The sequence below is a fragment of the Podarcis pityusensis genome, assembly GCF_964106645.2.
Source record: "Podarcis pityusensis genome assembly, chromosome: 2".
NCBI classification, from domain to species: domain Eukaryota; kingdom Metazoa; phylum Chordata; class Lepidosauria; order Squamata; family Lacertidae; genus Podarcis; species Podarcis pityusensis.
The window spans coordinates 44,375,837-44,400,639 of NC_138029.1; the positions used below are offsets into that span (position 1 = coordinate 44,375,837).

A 24,803-nucleotide genomic window follows, 5' to 3' on the forward strand; every position below is an offset into this window, starting at 1 on the left:
AATTTCTAGTCTGTACTCACATGTGTGGTAGTTACTTACATTCTGTCCTCACCCAAGGAAAGTCCTTTTTTCAGAATAAGGCATCCATTGAAGCATCTGTATCCCAGGTGAGTCATTGCTTTTATCTCTGAAATTAATGATGCTTTCCATTGGGCCAGTGCAAGCTAAAGGGCTCTGCCTATGTGCATTTGAAGCAAGGCATCTGCACTCCTAAGCTAGACTCTGGTGGATTTGTCCTCAGATCCAAAATTTTAGGATGTTGTAGTTTTAACTCTGATTTTATCATTTTCAACTAAATTTTAGTCTTATTTTAATAAGATATCTTGTACACCACTTAGAGGCGACTGTGTTTAAGCTGTCTACAAATTGTTAAAATAAACAAAGTACATCTTCAAATGTGCATATTCTCTGTGAACAGTTTTTTTTTGGGGGGGTGATAAGAATTTGGCGGATGTAGAAGCAGGTACTTAAATATTGTTATGTGCTTCTCAGTTCCCCAAGTAATGAGAGGTTCCAGGGGCAGTGCTTACCTGGGTTTGCTTTCCTTTGGAAAGCGAGATTTGGATTTATTTACAAGTGAGTTGAGCCTGGGTGACAAATCGCTTGAAATAATTACTGAAATAATACCCCTTTGAAATAAAGGTTAATGGTAATGTAAATTCCTGAACGAAATAGTGCTAACTCTCTCATTCACAACCTGAAAACTCTGTTCCTTTGTACTGCACATAAAATAAAATAAAGCTTGGTCTCTCGCTTGCAGAATACTGTGGGATTTTTGCTTCAAAGTACACCTACACTCCTCTGTTGGCTGCTTCCACCAAATAGGTACAGAAATAAACTTATTTGGGGGAAACAAGTTTCTGTATCTTTTTAAACCTCTCCTAAACTTATCGCACTGTGCCTTGGGTCTAGGCAACTAAGTAAAATTTTAATAGTGGTTTATAATGCACAAATAACTTCACTGAGAGAGAATTCAGTATTCTTTTCCCCTTTTCAAAAAATAGCAACATTGATTTATTTTTCTCTTTGGCAAGGGCAACTGGAAGTTGTACCTGCTCTGTGTTCTCTGAGTCCTTCATTTGTCTGCTCTTAAACTATCACCAATTAGGGTTACCCTATTTCAAGAGCTTTTTTGCACAATCACCCCAAAAGTTGATGATATTTTTTTTGCGCAAACGCACAAAAGGTTGTTGAGCTTTTTGCAGAAAATCATTCTATAGCCCTCCCCCCCACCTACTACCGCCGAGCCAGAGTTGCCTGTGCACTTTTTAAAAAACAAACAACAAACCAAAATCCCAGAGATTTGCTTTAAAATGTAAAATTCCCCCAGGATGGACTTGTAGTCCCACTGAAAGAGGACATGTCCAGGAATTCCCGGACGTATGGCAACCCTTTTTCAATACAATTTCACATGGACTGCGGATGGCTTGGCTGAGGCTAGCTAGTAAGACAATGGCAGAGACAATATTTGAATTGAGGGCCTCTTGGTTCACTTAGCTCAGTTTCTTAACCACTTTGCTGTACCAGCTCTCTATCACTATGTGTTCTGGACTCTTAAGGCTATAAATCCTGTGAATGGGTTTCAGTGTAAGATCATCTATTTAAGCCTTCCAGTACGAAGAGGTACAGCTCAATGAATCGGCACATATGGAATAATGAGGTTGACAGCATTTATGTGGCATGAAGATGCAAATTACTTTGGATCCATTCATAGCACAAAGGTGTATGTCTCTATGAACATAAGCAGTTTATGTGGAATCTAATCCAGACATGCATGCTTAAGAACCACCCACAAAGACTTATTATCTGATCAGTCGGTTCGATTCCCACATTGGGCAAAAGGGTTCCTGCATTGCAGGGGGTTGGACCAGGTGATGCTTATGGTTCCTTCCAACTCAATTCTATGAGGGTATGAGGGCAGCCACTTACACATCACCCACAAGGAATAAATCCATGACCAGAAAAAAGAAGACACAGACTTGCACCAGTTTTGCATATGCTAAATACAGTACAGTATGTGTATTGAGTGATCTGTAGTGTTAAGTTGTGGGTGAACATATCAGATGACAGAGCAATTCTTCAAACAGCTCTTGTTTATTCACAGGCCCAGAACAGAACTGGGCGGAAGGGTTCAGCCAACCTGTTTATATAGAGCTCAACTACAAAGCAACAGTAACAACTTTGTGTAACTATCCAATCACTGAACGTCACTTTCAATTCCTTATTTGCATATGTGGACCTGAGTGAAAACTATCTACAGTATCCCCCTGCTGGCCCAGGGAGAGAACTTCAGTACATAACATGTAGCAATAATTACTACAATTTAGATAGTTTACAATACTTCTTACCATCGTTGGGAAGACTGTGACTGGCCTGTGTGGCAGCTTAGCCAGTAGTCCAGGTGCCAATTGCTGAAGGTCACCTTCAAGGCCCCTCCTGCTCCCCCCTCCTGCTCTTATTTTACCTTTAAACCGGGCTTGGACCTGAGAGCCCTTCAAGCAGAGGACACCTTCAAACTGAGGCCTGTCCTCTGTCAAGTAAGACACATGACCACCCAACTTTCTGGCCCTGTGTACAAATATTTATCTCTCAGCAGGGGTCAGCAAACTTTTTCAGCAGGGGGCCGGTCCACTGTCCCTCAGACCTTGTGGGGGGCCAGACTATATTTTTTTTGTGGGGGAAATGAACGAACTCCTATGCCCCACAAATAACCCAGAGATGCATTTTAAATAAAAGGACACATTCTACTCATGTAAAAACACGCTGATTCCCGGACCGTCCGCGGGCCGGATTTAGAAGGCGATTGGGCCGGATCTGGCCCCCGGGCCTTAGTTTGCCTACCCATGTCTGAGAGTAATTCTTAAGAAATTTCTGCTTTGAATTCTCCCCCACCCCAAGTCACTTCACACCTCCCTTGCATGTTTCCCGTGTCTAAGACCAAAGAGGTGCTTTCTGCAATATCTTCCAGATAAAATGAGACTTGAGGTGTTCATTGCTGTGCCTTGCCCGTATAGGAGCACCTTAGAGGCCCTTCAGTTTCACTTCCTTTTGACTCAAAAGTTCTGAGCTCTCTTGCCTCTGCAAACAGGCACTGCTACTGCAGCGAGTCTCAGGGCAAGGGCATGAATGGATCGCTCTCCTGTATTTGGGGGGCCTCCTGCTCCTCGCGCTGCTGAGCGGGTCCTAAGACTTCCCCCCACAGGTTCTGGCATGACAACATCCCAGGGTGAGTGGGCCTTTGTTTTCTGCTTTGAATTTCAGGAAGTTGCAGTGCTTGCTCCCTGTTTTTTGGGGAAAGTTTACCTACTAGAAAGGATTACAGCATAGAGTTTTGTGTCATCCTAAAGGCTAACAAATAAACTGGAAGAACTTATGCTTGAGCTTGCACGTCCCTCTTCCCTCCCATTCCTTTTTCCTTATGTGTCATATCTTTTTCGATTGTGAGCCCGATGGCATTTTAGAACTGATTTTTGTAAGTCACTTTGAGAGCCCTTTAGGCTAAAGGGCAGGGTATAAGCTTTTGTTGACTTCCGTCCCATCTCCTCAGATACATGAAATATTATCCCGAATTGCAGGCATATGCTGTATATATATGCACCATGGTTGCAAGGGGGATTTTAAACAGTGAGATCAGAAGGAGATGAAATGCAGAAAAGTACAGGCGGTGATTATTATGTTAATGCAATTATTACAGTCTCTACTTTTCTGCATTTCATTTCCTTCTGATCTCGCTGTTGAGAGTTCACATACATACAGCCCTGTGTATATATTATCCAGGGGTTGCTTGTGGGGGTGGATAGTGGCAGTGGAGCAGAGTGAGACAGCAATGAGGATAGGGGAGCTCTGGGTCGGCCACAACAGCTGAGTGTGGTTGTACCCAGAAGGGATAAGGCCAGTGCTGGATTAAACCCTGTGAAGGCCCCTAGGCGGTCAAAATTTTGGGGCCTCCACTCTAGTGGGTTACCAATGAACTAAGAAAGCTTGATTGTAATTTTATTTCAAGATCAAATCAATATTATTTCGATCTGTTGTCACAGGGCCCCTAAAAGGCCCACAGGCCAGTGCCTACTCTGCCTTTTTGGAAATCCAGCAGTGGATGAGGTCATGGCTAGATTTATAATGGTGCAAATAGAGGGTTTTGAAGAGCAAAAAAAGAGGACACATTTGCCGACTTTTCACTATGGATCACTATGACAACTCTACCCATGAAAAAGAGGACATGTCCTGGAAAAAGAGGACATATGGCAACCTTAGAAATAGTGCAGTTGTACCACAGCCCATGCTCTGAGCTTTCTTTGGGAAAAAAGTACCGTAAGCTTCTACACCTAGTAGAAGGAAAGTTATAAAGCAAAATGTGCATCACCCTTCTGAGTGATCTCCTTTCAGTATTTTAAGGCAGTGCTTTTTTCTGGGGGGATAGCCCTGAACTTTTTGTGAATCTTTGCACTTTTGTCCATTTACTGTATTTATTTTTCCCGATTTAAACTATAAAATGGTGATTTTCTTGAGTCAAAATGAGAGTACTCCTAAACATTTTTTAAGAAAAAAAGCACTATTTTAAGGCAATGCCTCTTTCCTTTGATGATTTTCTCTGCTATAATGTGCTCTCTACAGGTTATTTTCTCCAAATCAACTGCACAATAAGTTGCCCGGTCATTAAGAATTCACTGTACAGTGGTACCTCGGTTTACATACGCTTCAGGTTACATACGCTTCAGGTTGCACACTCCACTAAGCCAGAAATAGTGCTTCAGGTTAAGAACTTTGCTTCAGGATAAGAACAGAAATTGTGCCCCGGCAGCGCAGCAGCAGCAGGAGGCCCCATTAGCTGAAGTGGTGCTTCAGGTTAAGAACAGTTTCAGGTTAAGAATGGACCTCTGGAACGAATTAAGTACTTAACCCGAGGTACCACTGTACAGTTAACTTACTATACAATGGTCTAGCCGTCAACTCAGAAGTAAGTCTCTTCATGTTTAATAGGGTTAATTGCCATATCAGAGGGTAAGGGACTACAGCCTTGGCTTTCTTGTCAAAAAGAGTCAAAGGTTTGTGTATGTGTGTTCAGTATCAATGAAAAAGCAACTAATTTTTTTAAAATAAAAAAACTGATCTTAAATACAGACACCCCATAATGTTTAATGTTATTTTATAAAGAGTGACAGGAAGGGAGCAAAAGTTAGGAAGGGAGCAAAAACAATGGGAAATGAGTTTTAAATTTGAAACTGCACATGCTCAGAATATTTTGGTTTTGTTTATTAAGGTTGCTGAAATGTTTGTGTTTTTCCGAGGGTTGTGAAACTGAACATGTTTGGAGTATAATTTTGTAGTCCATGAAAGCTTATGTAATAATAAAATTGTTAGTCTTTAAGATACCTATAAGATGTGTTTTCTTTACTCCAGGCATTTTCTGCGGGGGTGGGGAGGGGGGCTTTATTTGGGCAACTGTATCAAGGACCCCAGCTGCCTTAATCTGGCCTTGATCCTAGGGATCATAAAAGGGGCATCACAGTACTTCCTTTGGCTGATCCAGGTTCAGTTGTTTTCTTGCTGTCCTTCAGATTCCAGTGTCATTCCTTTAATAATAATAATAATAATAATAATAATAATAATTTTTATTTATACCCCACCCTCAGCTGGGCTCAGGGCGGCTAACACTAGTAAAATTACAATAAAAACATAATAGGGGGGGAACAATTTAAAATACAGGGTAAAATGCAATTTAAAATGCAGCCTCATTTTAAAAGTAGCCCATGGATCAAAACCATAAGGGGAGGGAAACATAAGGGTCAGACTGAGTCCAAACCAAAGGCCAGGCGGAACAGCTCTGTCTTGCAGGCCCTGCGGAAAGGTGTCAAGTCCTGCAGGCCCCTAGTCTCTTGTGAAAGAGCATTCCACCAAGTCGGGGCGAGTACTGAAAAGGCCCTGGCCCTAGTTGAAACCAATCTAACCACCTTGCAACTTGGGACCTCCAAAGTGTTGTCATTTGTGGACCTTAAGATCCTCCGTGTGGCATACCAAGAGAGGCAGCCCCGTAGGTACGTGGGTCCTAGGCAATAGAGATGTCATCTTCAAGAAATATCCGTTCCCTGAATGCTTTCTATCCCTCCCCCCTTTTTCCTACAGGGATTTATACACTTGCTAAGCCAGCAAAACCTCCCCTGCCTCCCAAACCAGGTGAGTCAGTATGTTTCCTTTCTTCTCTTCTTCCGCCTCAGTCGTGCTTCTGCACTTGACAGGCTCGTGACAGTGTTCTCAGTATGCCAAGAAGATGAGACACAGGCTTCTTCCTAGCAGTGCCTTACAGATCTATGAGAGTTCTTTGCTCTTCCATGGCTTCTCTGCCAGTGATGTGGAAATATGCATTATATATGTTAACGATTCTTCAGTATTTTGGTGTATCAATTTTATTTATTTTATTGCATTCCGCCAAGGAGCTCAAGTTGATGTATGCCATTACTCTGCACCCCAGCTTTGTCCCCATAACAGTAGCAGCTGGCAGAGTGGCACAGGTGGGTCTACATTGCTCGCATGCTTCCCCAATGCACTGCGTCACTGCATGTTGCCAAGAAGGGGAGGGAAGGGGCAAGGCAGTGGGGAGCTCATCTTGGTGCCAGTGCAGTATGGGGAGCATCGGATTGGCTCTGCCACTGCGCCTACAGCATCCTGAGCTCCCTGCTACCTTGCCCCTCTGCCCTCTCAGTGAACAGCAGCCACATGCAGTGTTGGGAAGCCAGGCCAGCAACGCAGACCCACCAGATGCTATTTCATTACAGTCCTATGAAGTTAGATGGAGAGGCAGTGTCTGGTTCCAGACCACCCAATGAGCTTCATCTCTGAGTGCAGGCCCGTGCAGAGGGTTGGGGAGCAGCCAGGAATGCTTGCCCTCAGCCTCAGGGGGCTACGCTGGCAGGGAGGCCCTGCCAGGGGCTTGCTGGTCTTATGCTGTCATGCCAAGAATGCCCGTACCTCCTAGCTGACCAGGGACTCACATCCCAGGCCTCAGACAAGCTCTGCACAGGGCTGGCTGAGTGTAGATTTGAACCTTGGCCTCGCCACCTTTAGACTGACCCTGTGATCACTGCCCCATGCAGCCTTTCAATTAAAGAGTGCAAGTCTTCCAATATGGAGGCTTTCACTGTGAGCCCCCAGACTAATGGATTAGTCTGGTACCCTTTTAGCTTATACATGTTTGGAATGGTAGAGAGCAAGTGGCACAAGCGCACGTAAACGTTCCTACCATGTGGCAGTGAGTCCTGCAAAGATGGCATGTGGCAGAGTTATTTTGGATGGTCCAGACTTTACTGGCTTCCATTCTAGCAGAGAGCCCTGGAGAATTCAAAGATCAAACTGATCCAACACCCTTTGATGATAAAGTCGCTTGACTTAGGAGTGATCTTGCCTCTGCACTTGTTGAAGCTCCTCTTGGAAGTACCCAGTGACAGAATCGAGGATGTGTGTGTGGGATCAGTTTCAGCTGACACAACCAGCTGATGTGGACACGGTGCTGGTGGTCATGCCCCTAGCCACTGGTCTTCTGGACCCCTGTCCCTCCTGGCTTATGAAATCTGTCAGAGGGGTTCTGACTGGTTGGGTCCAGAGTGGGGTTAATGCTTTATTGCTTGAGGGGATGGTCCCTGCTGCCTTGAAAGAGGAAGGGGTGCAGCTGCTCCTAAAGAAACAAGTTTGGACCACTTAGATGGGATCAACCATCAACCAGTTGCAAATACCCACTTTTGGGAGAAGGTGATGTAGAGCAAGCATGGCCAAACTTGGCCCTCCAGCTGTTTTGGGACTACAACTCTCATCACCCCTAGCTAACAGGACCAGTGGTCAGGGATGATGGGAACTGTAGTCCCAAAACAGCTAGAGGGCCAAGTTTGGCCATGCCTGGTGTAAAGGCAAGTTGTGAGGCAGCTGTAAGAACTCTTAGATTCTGCAGATTATTTGGATCCATTCCAGCCTGGGTTCAGTCCTGGCCACAGGACTGAGATGGCCTTGGTTGCCCTATTGCAGGGAATAGGACAACCTTGCTCCTGCCTCTTCATCTATTGATCATGATATCCTTATGAACAGGCTCTGGGAATGATATTTGTGTTGCAATGGGACACAGCCTGTAGAGTACCATTGGGAGTGTGCTTTTCGGCCCCCTGGAGGCAATGTCATGGGGTGCAACAAGGCACTATCCTATCTCCAGTGCTATCTAATATCTATATGAAGCTACTGAGAGCGGTCATTAGGAGTTTTGGGGCAAGGTGGCATCAGTATTCTGATGACACTCTGCTCTGTTTCTCCATAATTTCTCCAGTAGAGCGAGGCCGCGCAGTCCCTGGACCTGTGTCTGGATGCAGTGGTGAGATTGATGAGGAAAATCAAATTGAGCTTGAATCCTGGAAAGATGGAAGCACTGTGGGTGAGCATGCCCTCCAACATTTCTCCGATGAAAATAGGGACATCCCATTCCATAAGGATAATTTTACTATTTATACCCCAAACATCTTACTGGGTTGCCCCAGTCACTCTGGGCAGCTTCCAATATACTGTATATAAAAACATAATAAAACATTAAACATTAAAAAACTTCCCTATACAGGGTTTCCTTCAGACAGCTTGGGGGTCGGATAACTCCATACCCTCCAACATTTCTCCAATGAAAATAGGGGCGTCCGAAGGAAAAGTGGGACATTCCTGGATCAATTCAGAAACCGGGATGGCTTCTCTAAATCAGGGATGTCGCTAGAAAATAGGGACATTTGGAGGGTTGGTTAATAGCCTACCCTGGACATGGTTGCCCTCCCCCTTGTTTTGTATTTTTGCAGTTTGGGGGTGCTCCTGGATCCAGCTTTGTCACTGGAGCCCCAGGTAGCCTCAGTGGCTGGAGGTGCCTTTTACCAGCTGCAATTGGTACAACAGCTACAGCTGTTCCTGGTCCGGGAAAGTCTGACCACAGTAGTTGGTGCATTGATTGCTTCAATATTGGATTACTGCAGTACACTCTGTGTGGAGCTTCCCTTGCTCTTGATTCTGAAGCTGTGTTAGCGCCAAGTGCTGCAGCACAACTGCTGACAGGAGTGAGACCCTGTCAGTATATGACACCCCTGCTCAGAAACCTGCAATGGCTGCTGGGACAAGTTCAAACTGTGTTACTATTAGCATATAAAGCTTGGGACCAGTTTATCTGCATGATCACTTTACATATGCTCACTTGACCACTTAGATGTGTGGAACTGGCCCTTTTAGAGGTGCCATATCATATTCATCCTGCCTTTGTCGGAATTCGATCTTTATGTGTGGCAACATCCACACTTTGGAACTTCCTTGTCTATTGACGTCAGGGAGGTGCCTTCACTGTACGCTCTTTGGTGCCTGCTAAAAGCGTGTTGTTGTTTTTTAAAGCAAACCTGCCCAAATATGTAGGATGCTGACAAATGTTTTAATCTGCTTTTAGTTTAGTGTTGCTTTTAAATAATGTTTGAATGTTTTAAATAGTTGTTTTAAACTTTTGTCTTTACTTATTATTCCATTGTGTTATCCTTTTTGCAAGCTAGCTGCTTTGAGTTTGCAAATGTTTGTTTGCTTTTAAATCAAGTGCTATGTAAATTCCATTAAATAAAGAAAAGAAAAGAAAAGAAAAGAAAAGAAAAGAAAAGAAAAGAAAAGAAAGAAAGAAAAAAGTTGACCCACCTTCAGGGCCTGAACAATTTGTTGCATGTGACTACCACTGAAGTTATTTAATACAAATGTTTTCATTTTAGGTGAACTCAGCAATTAGACTCCACTCAGGGGTAGTCTTAAAATAACCTTATTGTGTTTCTTCAGAACTGGACTTCGTTTCTATAAACATTCTAATCCCAAGTTAATGATCTTTTTACTTCTGGTTAGTTGCTGGTGCTGATATCAGCAGCCATCACCTTCCTAAGCTAGTTGTAGTTTGCTTTGTCAGAGAAACACTTTGCTGATCAAATGCTTGTAACTTGAAGCAATGAAGCGAGCCTTGGCCACTGTGTCCCTTAGGCTGAAGAAAAGAATTGACGGTGCACTTTGTAAGTGACCACAATATGACTGACTTTCTGCCAGATGAACTTCCAATATAATCTGCTTATTTTGTGCTTTATTGCTGCTTTGGTCCTGCATTTGGTTATATGTTATGTGCTTTGCAAAAAAAATCCCCCCACAAACCTGGATTCCTGGTGCCCGAAAGAAAAATTGCAGTGATCCAATGCTTTGAACTTTAAGCAGAAAATTCCTTTTCTATATTGCATTTCTCCATGTATGGCAATAAGATATTCTATTTGCTTCTGTATATTCTAACACTGCTTTGATACTTTATTTTAGAAATTAGTGCAGGTTGTACTTCAGGGTAAGGGAGAAGTTTGGTTTGGTTTGCCTTTAATGTGAACTAGGACAGCCATGAGGATTTCTGCTTGGGCAACGGGATTCCCCCCCTCCCCCTGCATGCACCCCATGCCCTCCCCAAATCTGCCTCAGAAGTTTGTGGGAACTCCTCAACTGATTTAAGGGGCACAAAGGGGGAGGAGAGGGAGAGAATGTTCTGTTGTGCAACCAGAAGTCCTCACCCTGATAGAATGTTCACCTTAGCACTGCATTGAATTCCACCTATAATTTGCACTTCAAGAAACAGTATGTGAACTGAAAAACACAGCTGTCCCTCAGCATTCACACTTCTCATTTTGGATGCAGCTAACCAGGCAAAAACCTTTAAAAATATATAATAATTATATACACACACACGCACACGCACACACATACCCCACCCATCTGGCTGGGTTTCCCCAGCCGCTATGTATAGAAGTGAAAATAACATACGAAAAATGCATTACAGCAGGGGGAATTGCAGGCAAAAGTGTGTATATTAGGGGAAATTCCATACATAAATGTGTATACTTTGAGAAATGTGCACTAAAACTCTGATGAATTTTCATGAGGACTTTTTTGTGGTTTTTTTAAATCCACACACATAGGCTGATGTGGAAATGTGGTGAACTCAATATAAGATTGGGAAAATGGGAAACTGAGATAAACCCAAACTGACATATTCACCCACCCTGTTTTCCACTTCAGTTTCTTATGTATTGGAGTGTAATGTTTGTATTTATCTAATCACTTGGAAAGTGTGTTAGTTAGCAGAAGGGGATACAATAAGAGGCCTGCTGAATCAGACCAAAGACATGCTGACTGATCAGGTGCCCATAGGAAGCCAACAAACAGGATTTTCTCTACTGGTTATTGACTGAAATATATGCTTTTTCCTTCTGACCTAAGCCACATAAAGGGGCATGGAATGTCTTTGCTAAAGAAAAAACATTCTTAACAGCAACAGTCTAACTTGGGACCCCCCATTGCTGTGGAAAGGCCCAATTGTACAAGCAAGGCAGCCATTTGTTTGAGGCACCAGGGAAGCACCACACCATGTGAAAGTGCTGTCATGGTGAAGCCTCTGATAGCATGCATCTGAATTTGACGTTGCAAGGGTTCCTGGGACAAAGCTCTTTCATCCTCTGTGGGAGTCACTTGGGGCAGCAAAGAGCCTTGAGCTGGTCCTGGTCCAGTGGTTCTCAAAGGGAGAAATGGCAAGTGTGGCAGGAAGATTCAAGGACAATCAAAGAAACATGTAAACATTTCTGTGTAATATAGAATAGTATTTTATTTTTCAAAATATGGATAGATATCTGTTCAAAATGAGAGCAAATTCTGTTATGTAAATCAAGCACTGCTGGGAATTGTTTACTTTTTGGTTTCCAATGTATTTCTAATCAATAAAAAGATTGGTGTGGCATGAGCAAATTTTCTCTCTGAAAGTGTGGCCCAGAGAAAAACATTTGAGAGCCACTGTCCTAGTCAGACTGTGCATAGCAAGAAAGCAAAATACTGGAATTGTACTATTGTATTCAAGGGCAAGCTTTGATAAATTCAAAGCTCAGCTTTTCAGACCCACCCAATGGATTTGCTAATTTGACTCAAATAATCTCTAAATAATGCACACAAAACCCCCCGAATCTGAGTGGCTTGTTTCCATTTTCAGAGTTAACCGTTCTTCTGTTTTTAGATTCACCCAACAGTTTTGACGATGACGACGATTATGATGATGGGGGTGTTGTGACTGCAATGACTCCTGCAAGTCAGACAACACCTTTGGCAGACAGAAGAGGCATGGATGCTAAGAAAGGTGCGGAAAATACCTCAGTCTTCTAGTCTTCTTTAGCATGCATGGTTATTATTGAGACATTCATTTCAGCTTGTGATATTTATGAACTATGCAGTTAGAAAGGCTGGAGAGATCCTGTCTCAGCAAATGAGTCATAGAGCAAGGACAGAGAGCCAGAAGTTGGTAGACTCTAGGGTTGCCATATTCCCAATAGTGAAAATCTGGACAAAGTTGTTGAGCTCCCCCTTCCCCCTTTTTTATTTTCATTTTGGGACTTTTCCTGAATTGGCCAGGCTTTCCCGGACATTTTGCTGATTCAGAAAAATCCACCCAGATGCCATTTTTCTGAGTGATTCCCAGATGTGTCTGGGGAAACCTGGACGCATGGCAGCCCTAGTAGACACCATCTGCCATCATCCCTGTCCGCAGGCATACTGAGTGTTGGAGTCCAAGCTCTTCAGGAGGGACACAGGAGGTTCTCCATCCCTGCCATAGAGGTTCCATGGTAACCACCAACAGAACACAAATGAGCCACAAATGAGCATCCTTACATCTTGTGGCAGTGGATTCCATACATTTATTCAGCATTGTCCGAAGTACTTCTGTTCTTTCTCTCAGCCTTTCCTTTTACAAATCCTGGACGATTTTAAGCAAACAAAATCAAAACAGTTATTCAGAGCCTTTGTCTAATTGTGCGACCATTGTATCATGCTGCTTCCCCCCCCCGAAGGCGGAGTCTCTAAGTTTAGCTATTCTTTTTCTCCTCATTTCTGTCTTCTATATTAAAGATCTCTGTTCCCTCACACACAATTATAATGGGAGGAGGAGAGGAACCAGACACTTGAATAGACTATAGTCAATTCTAAAAGTGTCTGGAGTTTAAATTCTAAATGTGGCTTATTTCACTCAACATAAGCTGCTGTTTGTCAAGCAGCTAGTGTGAAACATGAGCTCCTGGACAAATGGGACAAAGGCTGCCCCATTAAACTGAGGCCCTCTTCTTACAGTGCAGCAGCACCCTTAAACTTCACCAGCTCTCCCCCACTGAGCTGCCTTCAAGAACTGAGCTATGCCCAATATGGTATGTAGAGGGAGCTCCACCTGCTCACACAGTTTGAAACTTTAGTGAAACTTCTTAGGGTCCAAATTAGAATGTGGTTAATGCATTAAATTAACCGCAAGCTCTTACAGACTCATTTTAAAATTGTTGACTATTCAGCTTGAAACTGACACATTTCACAAGAGAGGAATGCATGGCTATGTCCCTCTACTAACTTGTTGAAGAGTTGGTGGATTTCATCATGGTGGAGTGAGGAAAAAGGGAGTGATTCTGCATTTTTCATGCACATTAGCAGTTTTATCGACTTTGTATGTCTGTGGCGTGCTCTCTGTTTCTAATCCCAAACTCCTGAATTTGTACTGTATAGTCGTTGATCCTGGATACAGCCCAAGCTATTCAAGTATCAATGCCCTTCCTTCTGATGAAGCGACAAGTAATTCAAATTGTGGTATGTATTCCAAATGGCATCTAGATGATGTGTGCACTCAACCTGTAGCCATCCTATCTTACCGCTGGGCTAAATATAATTTCTTTTAACATAAATGGCTTAGCCTTAGGGGAAACTTGCAAGTATCAGCAGGTACCTTGGGAAAGAGCTGACATGGCTGTTCTTCAGGAGACCCACCTCCAAGCTCCTGAGATGGATTGGTTGTGAAAAGACTGGTTGGAGTGAGCACTGGGCACAGGGGGCTCTGCCAAATCTAGGGCAGTAGCAATCCTCTTGCCAGAAGTAACTCACAGATGTGAATCAGAGACCCCTCATGGAGGTCCCAATATCTATATGGATGAGAATAATTATCTCTTAATTAATGGTTATACTCAAAAGACTGAGGGTCCCTTGGGTTTGACACCATTCATGCAAAGGTCGCACAATTACAGAACACCACTATCATTTATGGGGAAGACTTCAATTAAACCTTTAATTTTATTGAGCAAGAGCATATACAAAGAGGGGACTTCCCAAGCAAAGGAGGCACTATGTGTTTCCACAGCCCTAGAATGTCTGATGACTCAGCTAAACTGTGGTCCAAGATTTTATGTATATACAACTGGGTCAAGGCAAGGCTTTTTTCCCTTACATCTGTGTTGGTTAGCTTTTGTGTAACCAAATGCACGGTAGATCCCATATTAATCTCAAATCATAGCTCACATTTAACACACCCATCCTCAACACCCTGGATGTGCCTCACATTGGAAAGTTAGCTCCACACCATGTAGGAAGGTGGTCTATATCTTATGGTTGGAGGTTGCAGTAACATAATTCTTGGAGCACAATAATAAACAGGCAGTAAAACTCCTCTGGGACAGGGGTGGCAAATCTTTGCCCACCTCCCCCACAGTGTTGTTGGACTCCAGCTCTCATGAGCCCCAGCCAACATGGTCAGTGGTCAGGGATAATGGGAACTGGATCCAACAACATCTGGAGGGCCACGGATTAGCAGAACCGATGCAAGAGATTGCAGCACAAGCCCCATTCCTCCTCTCCCCCTACTTTTGCTTTGTGAGAGCATCACTGGAGGTCTCTTGGCTACCACCTCCTCCCTGCCTCACTGAAGAAGGGCCAAGGGAGTCCTTCCTCAGAGTGATGTATTCTGGGATAGATGGGCAGGAGAACACTGCTGCTGCAGTAGCTGGAAATGTCTACATTTAGTAAAATGTTTAAACAGTATTTCCAGCTGCTGCAGCAGCAAACCACATCACTGGTCAGAGGCCCCAATTTCTTTGGGGGGGGGGCTCCCCCCAAGTCCAAAGACCTCCTGAGGAGGCCAAGCACGGAGCTCAGCATGGCCACGGAGGAGAAAGAGGCTGGAAGCAGCTCCCGAATAATATATGAGGAGCTGGAATCTGGGGGGGGGGGGAGGGGGGATGGAAGTGTGGGGATTGGGTTATCAGATGATCTAGATGCAACTTGGACTACCCTGATTGTGTTCCACCTGCAAAGTGTGTAGCCAGTGTGGTGTAGTGGTTAAGAGCGGTAGTCACATAATCTGGGGAACCGGGTTCGCGTCTCCGCTCCTCCACATGCAGCTGCTGGGTGACCTTGGGCCAGTCACACTTCTCTGAAGTCTCTCAGCCCCACTCACCTCACAGAGTGCTTGTTGTGGGGGAGGAAGGGAAAGGATAATGTTAGCCGCTTTGAGACTCCTTAAAGGGGGTGAAAGGCGGGATATCAAATCCAAACTCTTCTTCTTCTTCTTCAAATCAGAAGTGTTATGTGTGACACCAGCTTTTTATCCATAGATAAATACATTTTTGCTTTGGCTTTCCTTTCCTTTTTCCTTTCGGTCCTCTACCCCCCTCGACACACACACACACACACACACACACACACACACACACACACGAGAGAAATGGGAAGGAGGAAAGGGGCTAATAGGGACTGCCAATAGATTAACAATAAAATGCAAATAATAATATTTTTTTTAAAACCCCACATTCATTTCCTCACAAGCCTGCTTATGTTTAGCTTGTGACTAGGAAAAGCTGTTTCACAAAAACATAAGAAGAGTCCTAGCAGATCAGACTAAATATCTCTTTAGTTTAGCATCCTGACTCCCACAGTGGCTAAGCAGGTGGCTCTGGGAAGGTCACAAGCAGGTAACATGTGCAACATCTCTCTCCTGTTCATGGTCCTCAGCAACCAGTATTCAATGGCATCGCCTCCATTTTCCTTTAGCGTCAGTGGACACAGAATTGGGAATTTTGATATTATTGTAGTATCTCATCTTTGCTGATCTACGGCATAAATCCGACCTCATTAATTTAGCTACTTAACGTTAAAATATGAGCATATTCTTAAGCAGCTGCAACATCACTTCTTCCAATATTTATACAGTGTAAATTCTCACAGGTGTTTCATTGTTTACATAACTCTATTAAATCTGCAATTAGGTTCACAGAGAGCAAGAAGGAAACTCCCTGAGTCACCAGACAAACCCACTTAAAACCAGACCATAATTCTGTCTCATTTACGCTGGTATAAAGAGCAATAATCTTTATAGCATTGTATAATTTTACACTGTCATGGGGTTGAGGCTTCAGCTCAGTAGAAGAACTCATATTTTGTACGTGGAAGGCCCCCAGTTTCAGTCACTGGTACCTCCAGTTACCATTTCCTGATATGTCCAGTTAGAACCACTGCCTGGTTGAGACTCTGGAGAGCTGCTGTCAGTCAGAGTAGACAGTATTGGATGAGATAGATGGTGTAAGTTCCACACAGCACAGACTTTCCCCTTTGCAAGATCACTTAGATCCCCATGATCATAATAGGAAGGAAAAGATTCAGGATCCTCCCACCCAGTTTCAGGATCATTACCTTTCTTAGTTTTGATTGTTGGGGAGCAATTACTTCTTTGTGGGCTCTAAATTATTTCTATATGACTTATAAAATTCCCCACTTCCTCCCACCAAACTCTTGTTTCCTCTACTTCTGATTCCCATCCATCCCCTTTTACAGTCTACATGTTCTTTCTCATACCCCTTATTTTTCTGAGACTATTACGTACTTCAGTTTTCTAATGGATTGGGACTTATACACATAACTCTCCCAGTAGGTGGCAACCCTCTCCCAACAAGTGAATTGGATTTGCTACATGGAATTGCGGGGTGGAGGAGAAGTTGCAGAAATCAGAGAACACGGTGTACCATAATCAGCTGTAGGGCTTATGGTTACTATGCAATACCAGGTTATAGCCGGTCAAGTCGTCCAGGAGGCTAATCACATTGGCCAGACATAGTAGTATTTCTAGATAGCATCTTTTGACTCTTGAAGCTTACAATGACAAATACAGTTCCTCTAATATTCATTTGCCTTGGTTGTATAAAATGTATGTACATTCCTTTTAGATTGGTCCAACTGTCCTCAACAGCAGCATTAACCAAGCATAAAGCAAAATGTTTTAGATGGTTTAGTACTGATTTACCCTCACCTTCAGCATTACTTTTTCAACATGAAAAGATCTAATGTTTTGAGCCTTTTCTTACATAACAGGTAAAATTAAAATTTAAATAAAGGAGCATTGTCCAGACTCATTTATGTTGTCTCCCAATTTATGTGGTTTCTTTTCAGTTGAGGTGGCCCAACCTATGCACAGAGACAGCTTGTCTCCCCCTGGAACTCAGAATAGAAATTGGAAACCTTGCTGTGATTGTGCACAAACACCTGCACACTCACACATGTTACATGACTTTGACCCCCTTTGTTATTCATTTGAAAAGGGGAGGTCACCATTTGTTCCTTCTGTTTATTTATTTTTTAAATGTTGCAAATAAAACGCTTCCACTAATCTTCACTTCTACAGCTCCTGCCAATGCTGAGTCTCCGCAAAGGAAAGACAGCAGAAGAATTCATGTTTTCATCCTTTATGTCTTGGTAGCCATCTGCTTTGTGATGTTGTCAGCGCTACTCGTCTTGGTCCTGGTGAACTGTAAGTGATCCACTTTGGATGAAAGGAAGTCTGTATAAATCAGGAATGTGGATTGTGTTGAATCCCAACTCCCATCAGCCCCAGCCAGCATGACCAATGGTCAGGGATGGTGGAGTCCAACGATATCTGGAGGGCTGTAGATTGATTCCCCATCTCTGGTGAAAATGGAAAATTGGAATTGTCAGAAACTGCAGGGGTTAGAAATGGGGACCCACGAATCCAGGCATACTGCCCTGTATGGAAAACTATCTATGAGGGATAGCTCAGCCGGTGGAGCATGAGATTCTTAACCTCGGGGTTGTGGGTTCAAGTCCCACTTTGGACAGAGATTCCTGCATTGCAGGGGGTACCTTTCAACTCTACAATTCTATTATTCTATCATGGCTATAATTGGTTCCTGGGACTGCATGAGTAATAACAGTCTTTTCTAACCTTTCTCCCTTTGGCTTTGTTCCTAGTACTGTTCCTCTCACCTGGCTCCCACTTGTGAGTGGGCTCAGCTTTGAAAGCTATTTCTAAAACACTTTTTAAAAAATCAGATTTTTGAAAAATGCTTATGTTTTTTAATGAATAAAATCTGAGACTATGTTTCTTTATTTAGCAATATTTATATTCCGCATATCATATCTATACCGAAGCAGTTTATAGCTCTCAAAGGCAACCCACTTAAGGAAATGTGATACTAATAGAAACACATTGCAATAAATGCACATTTAAATACAGCCATCTGTTAAGTAACCAGAACAGTTCTCAAATCCAGATATCAGATTACTGCTCTCCAATGCACTCTCCCTTCCAAGCCACCCTGAACTGGAAGGAGCCAGTGATAAATGCATTCCAGTGACCTAGCATCTGCCGCCTTTGCCTGAATCTGCTGCTACTGCCACTGGAAAGGTCTAAAGAACAAATTCCTTGGCCCAATTGAAGCATATTCAGCATATGGATGAGGGCCATCAGTTTATATGCAAGGAGGACATGGTTCAAAGCAAGGTTTATTTTGACAGCACAACAAAATGTAGAAAAACTACAAAAGAAATCTAATTTTCTTTCTTCAGACTCTGGACTATCAGAGGAGATACAAGCTCTGCACTTGAACCAATCAGAGATGCTGCTGAGAGGTAGGTAGTATGGCTCTTTAATATGTAAGGTGGAGGCTGAGATGTCCCACAATGGCGGTGCAGGGCAGGGTAATGGCCCCCAGCACAGGCCCCAGTCGTGCTGGACTGCAGTTGCCACTCACCGGCAGCTGATGATAACCGGTACTTGTGGCATCACCACTGACAGTCTGAACTCTTAATGCACTACTAGATCAATAGCAAAGCAGGAATGGCAGCCTATGGCCCTAACACACTGCTTTTTTGGGTGGACATTTCGATTTGTCTTTCAGTGAAGAAGGACTTGGATCATGTGCAGGAGGCACAAAAGATTATGGAAAGAACCATAAGCAACAACTTCAGTGAACTGCAGGATATCACAGGTGAGACGTCCCTGGAAACGTTATTTATCTTGATTATTTTCCTTCTGGCTTGGTCATCCTGGGGGTCTAAAAACATAGGAGAAGTCCCAGGCAGTGCCATCACTAGGAAGGGAGGAGAGAAGGGAGAATTCCTATTGAACCATGTAGTAGCAAAAGGGGAGGAGAAATCCAGTTCTGCCCACATTGCGATCTGAGCAGTTGCAATCCACCAGGCAATCCATGTTGGACTTCCTCTGCCTAATCCAGAATAGGGGGAGGCAGTGGCACAATATATGTTGGCAGCTCCCAGGGCAAGTCAAAGTTAGGTAAAGGTACCCCTGTCTGTACAGGCCAGTCGTGTCCGACTCTAGGGTTGTGCGCCCATCTCACTTAAGAGGCCGGGGGCCAGCGCTGTCCGGAGACACTTCCGGGTCACGTGGCCAGCGTGACGAAGCTGCTCTGGCGAGCCAGCACCAGCGCAGCACACGGAAACGCAGTTTACCTTCCCGCTATAAAGCGGTACCTATTTATCTACTTGCACTTAGGGGTGCTTTCGAACTGCTAGGTGGGCAGGAGCTGGGACCGAAAGACGGGAGCTCACCCCGCCACAGGGATTCGAACCGCCGACCATGCGATCGGCAAGCCCTAGGCGCTGAGGTTTTACCCACAGCACCACCCGCGTCCCTTAAGTCAAAGTTGGTGCCCCCTAACCTAATTGTGGGCATCATGTGGGCCATGGGTGGACTTGGCTGTGCCCCTGCTGCAGCTGCTCCTCATGGAGGTCCCCTGCCAGTCACTGCATTTCCCTCTCAGCTCAGCAAGCTCCCAGTGGGAGAAGCGACTGGCACTCCTTGGCAGGCTTGGCAGCATCCCAGCAGCACTGGAGCCACAGCTGCTGCAGGCCTAGGAGGAGGGCAGTGGAGAACAAGCTAAAGCACCAAGTGTAGCCCTTCCCCAGCCATCTCTCTTTGGCCGCACAGCGCAAGGGCGGGCACTGGCAGGTCTCAGGTGAGCGGGTGGCTCTCCTCCCTGCTGGGGAAGGACTGGTGTGGGCTGGGGAAAGTTCAGGTTCCAGCTGGTGGGAGTTCCACCCAGGTGCAGGCATCCCTTCATCGGCTGTGAGAAGGAGGTGTCACCGCAGCCCTGAAGGCCCAGCCCGGGTGCAGCTCTTCTCCCCATGACTTCGGAACATGGCAGCCCATCGACACGCTTAATTGCCGGCTGCTGCTGCTGTATATTCTGAAGTCCCCAAGTAGGGTACAGTGTTAACAGAGTGTTGCCCTACATTTACTTTGTAGAATTCATCTGTAGCAGCAGAAATTACTCTCATCCGTGCCCCAAGGACTGGAAGACTAAAGAGAAGAACTGCTATTACATTTCAGAAGAGGCGAAAAACTGGACCGATGCTCTGTGGCAGTGCATTTATAATAGGGCTTATTTGGTCAGCATTTGGTCTGATGATGAACAGGTTAGTCTTCCTACATCATCATGATTCAGAATGGACAGACATGCCCGTTTTTGTTCTTGACAGTTTCTCATTTTTCCCAGTCTTTAAGTTTAATTCTGCACATTTTCGCATCAGTTTGTGATTTCTTTTTTAATCCCCACAAAAATTTATCAGAACTACAGATTTTTGGGTGCAATCTTCCATAATATACACCTTTTAACAAACATTTTTTTCTAATACAATGCAATTTTATATGGTCATTTTAATTAATATATGCATTTTATGCACAAATAGGATGCATTTTTATACACAATATTTCGTTGGAGAACTGCAACACAAAATTCAGAGAAGTGTGAATTCTGAAATATAGCTATGTTTTGGTTGACCTTTTGTTTCAGGAAGTGCAAATTAAGTAGGCCCACATTACAATGCAAACTGAACCCAATTTCTTGCCCATTCCTATTGATCAGGTGCAGCACCATTCCTTGTGAGGTATTTGCCATTAGCATGGTGTTCCCTGGGTACTATTAAGAAAGCAAGCTTTTTTGATGGGGGGGGGGAGCCACAGCAGCTTTTCCTAGTAAGCTAGTTCCCTTCAAAAATGATTCTATTTTCTCCCTCCAAAAATTTTATTGCCAAAAATTGTTTCCTTAGCTTTCACTGCCTCCAAACACACCTTGAGGGCATTTTGGTACAACACTTCCCCTGCATAGTCTGACTCTACAGTGGTACCTCTAGTTACGAACTTAATTTGTTCCGGAGGTCTGTTCTTAACCCAAAACCGTTTTTAACCTGAGGCGCGCTTTCGCTAATGGGGCTGCGCCGCCGGCACATGATTTCTGTTCTCATCCTGGGGTAAAGTTCTCAACTCAAGGTAACTCTTCCAGGTTAGCAGAGTTTGTAACCTGAAGTGTTTGTAACCTGAGGCGCTTGTAACTCGAGGTATCACTGTACCATTCAAAAGAAGTATTCCAATATTATAGATTAGTGGCAAGAAATATGCCCTTCCTTTCCTTAACCATCTTTCATTGGAAATGTGTCCCTCTAATTTCAGTGGCATTTTGCCTTCTACTTGCTCATTAGTGAGGAGAGGGAGGGTGGCCTGGGGAGACCTCTGTAGGCTGGATTCGGATGCCTTGAGGTCTGGACCTGGATGATGGTCAGAAGCTCCACCACCCCTGCTCTAGTACTGTTTTTTAGGATTGCAGTTCAAATGTAATCTAGATTATTTCTCATCCCAGGGTTTCCTGAGAGATAACATCCACAGGGCAAGCACATACTGGCTGGGTGCAGCTTACAACGAAAAGGAGGGAAAGTGGAGGTGGAAAGAAGGCGATTTGCTTATATCTACAGCGTGAGTACATTTCGAAGTATTTACATGTTAAAAACAGACTGTTTCATGATGCACATTCCCATAGGCTTCAAACCATGTGTGCTGAAGAAATGCAAGGGGTGGAGGTAACCTTTAAGACATGACAAGGGACATCAGTGTTCAGTATAATGAAATAACCAGATTCTAGACTTGTGATGTAGCCAGTCTTTTAGATTCTAATATCAAGATTTTAGCCAGCCTTTGGGAACTTTGTGGTGGTGTTGGCGGTTCTATGCTGATAACAATTATTCCACAATCCCTCTCCCTCTCTTTCTTTTCTAGTTTTTGGGATATAGGACAGCCACAGGTGGGTGCTGAAAAGGAATGTGGTGTCATGCATCCCAACGGAACATGGGCTTCCGCTGTGTGTTCAATTCCCTATCGATGGATTTGCAAAAGGAGACTGTTCTGCTGAGACACCTGGTGGGACAGGATTGTATACAAGTTGTGTTGCTTCTCTTCCCCTGCTCCCACCCCTCCTCATCCTGGAATGCATTGCAGCTACCAAGCAGACTGATGGAAGATGATAGCTTTTTATCATTGCGTGATCCTAAGCTTCCTAAAGCATTTTCATGCGTGACACATAGTCTTGCTTTCAAGAAGTGAAAGGATTGTCTCTCATATGGAATCTGAGTGATTGTGCCACACAGTGCTGCCCACGTTCCCAGAAGGCCTCACAATCATCCCTGTCAAACATGGGAGGAGGGGAGAAATCAGCCACCCTGAGACTGTGGGAATCAGAAATGCAGCTTAAGTGTGCTTGGCTCTCCCAACTAAGCAGGTAGCAAACACACCTTTGCAACCTGTTCACATCTCAGGCACCTTATTAACTTTCCCCAGCCAGAGGAGGAAGCAATAGTGGGGTGAGAAGGGAGGCTGTCTAGTGAGCAGGGAGGTGTGAGAATGATGAGCTTGCAGAAGCGTTCAACCTTCCTGAATGCTAGGCACTGTATTAAGACAGAAGGCAAAGAGACCGTGCTGTGTTAGGTGCTATAGGTTCACTATTATTTCAAATGGCAACATACAAGGAGGCTATATTCTTTTTAGAGCAGGGTTGGGGAACCATTTTTAGCTGGAGGGCCAGGTCACATTGCAGTCAACCCCCCTCCCCCATTTGACACAAGGGCTGGGCTGATAATCTGTCATTCACCTGATGTCACATGGCATCAAGTGGATCTGAGCCAGGCTGAAAGCAGCATGGCTTGCATTTGGCAGCAAATGTAAAGAATGCCAAATGCAAGCCACCCTTGCAAAGGGAACTACAGGGAGCCTTGCTTGGAATGCAATCCTGGTTGCTCTTTTGCAAGTGTGGCTTCCACATGGTACTGTTTAAATCTGGCACCAAATGCAAGGGTCACTGATTCTGGCAGACATCAGATGCACCTGAGCGAATCTGATCATGTATTCTAAGGCTCCTGATTGTTCCTTTGCAGCCATGGCTTTACCTGTCCTGTACCTAACACCATATGACTTCAGACAAGTGGGCATGGCCCAGAGAAAGCTGAGAGGTCTGGTGGCTAGCTTGACTCATGGGATGGGGGGTTCCCATCTGTATGTTAGAGGAACTACAAATAGAAGCAAAGTGTCTGTGTCATTTTGTTGAGTTAAGCACACGTATCAATCTTGCCTCTGCACAGCCACGTGATATAGCCACTTCTGGTATTTTTAGGAGAGAAAAGGCAAGTTTTTACTTTTGCAAACCACTTAACTCTTTGCATAGTCCTCAATGGCAAATCTGCAGTACAATACTGTGATTGCCTCACAATCAGGCTTTGCTCAGTTTTATTTCAGTTTTATTTTATTTCATTTATTTTTGTGTGCGCGTTTTTCTGCAACTACTTTCTTCTAAACAGCATGATTCAATAGTTCGCTTTTTACAGTTTTGTACTGAACCTTTCGTATTTCACTGAATAAAAATTATCACTGTAATCATCAATGACTTGTTTTGAGGAATGCTCTTAATTTTCTTGATCTAATGAAAGATAACCATGTGCTATCCAATCCAGAGCTCAAGGCAGCAACTCTGTACCTACTCACCTGGGAGTGAGCCCCAGTGAATTCCATGGAGTAAGCCCCAGTGTATAGGATTGCACCATTGGTAACAAAGAGGACAGCGCCTTTGGCTTACCACTGTGACTGAGGGACATGAGCACTGTCCTCAGATGTCTATTCTAAAACCCTGTGGAACATAGTGCAATGGTGGGAACTGCAACACTACCCTCAATGCCTCATTTTTGAATGTGTTTCAACTAATTGTGTTGGATTAAAAAAAAAAACCCAATGAGGCAGAAAGACATGTGTTTGTCAATTGTATCCTTGATCCCTGGGTTGTAAATCCAATTGAATTCCTCCCTTCCTCTTTCTTTGGATGCTGTGCACTTACCTTTTGTAGCACTGAGTGGAGAGGTGAATCTGTTTAAAGGCAAACACAGCCCTGGTCTCTTCCTCACTATGCAGGCGCAGGGTTGTTACTTGGCACGGCTAACAGTGGTGAAACACCACACTACTACCACAACTTTAGTTTAGAGGAATCCTAATTTGCAAGCATAAACATTAGAATAGTGGCCGCACACCCAAGGTGGCCCATGGATAATGTTTGGGTGTTGGGGCAGTTTAGGCACAATGTTTTATAACAATGAAACATGTTGAAAACAATGAAGCTGCACTGCTGCCAGAAAATGTAGTAATGCTGCCATCTAGCTGCTGGTTGTTGTTTTTTTAAAATCAAAGATTCACACTCCAGGTACTGTATTACAGTGGTACCTCGGGTTACATACGCTTCAGGTTACATACACTTCAGGTTACAGACTCCGCTAACCCAGAAATAGTGCTTCAGGTTAAGAACTTTGCTTCAGGATAAGAACAGAAATCGGGCTCC

At 44.1% G+C, this 24,803-nt stretch overlaps 1 protein-coding gene across 4 annotated transcripts; it reads left to right on the plus strand.

The window, feature by feature from the left end:
- Positions 1-2,599: 2,599 nt before the first annotated feature.
- On the plus strand, positions 2,600-23,862 carry LOC308472310 (asialoglycoprotein receptor 1-like). Of its 4 annotated transcripts, XM_080997034.1 has the most exons (11): positions 2,600-3,226; positions 6,124-6,174; positions 8,306-8,410; positions 12,065-12,184; positions 13,591-13,671; positions 17,525-17,650; positions 18,706-18,768; positions 19,038-19,127; positions 20,405-20,574; positions 21,795-21,907; positions 22,208-23,862. In XM_080997034.1, the coding sequence occupies exons 1-11, from the start codon at positions 3,127-3,129 to the stop codon at positions 22,338-22,340; spliced, it is 1,152 nt and encodes a 383-aa protein (XP_080853160.1). In that variant the 5' UTR covers positions 2,600-3,126; the 3' UTR covers positions 22,341-23,862. The 4 variants fall into 4 exon arrangements, with proteins under 4 accessions (XP_080853160.1, XP_080853161.1, XP_080853162.1 ...); XM_080997035.1 differs by lacking the exon at positions 13,591-13,671; XM_080997036.1 differs by lacking the exon at positions 8,306-8,410 and having other exon boundaries at positions 22,208-23,861.
- Positions 23,863-24,803: the final 941 nt, after the last annotated feature.

Coding starts and splice junctions, on each gene's coding strand:
- LOC308472310 (XM_080997034.1), top strand. CDS start 3,127: ATGGATCGCTCTCCTGTATTTGGGGGGCCTCCTGCTCCTCGCGCTGCT. Junction 12,185..13,590: donor AGGCATGGATGCTAAGAAAG/GTGCGGAAAATA, acceptor TGTACTGTATAG/TCGTTGATCCTGGATACAGC. Junction 18,769..19,037: donor ATCAGAGATGCTGCTGAGAG/GTAGGTAGTATG, acceptor TTTGTCTTTCAG/TGAAGAAGGACTTGGATCAT.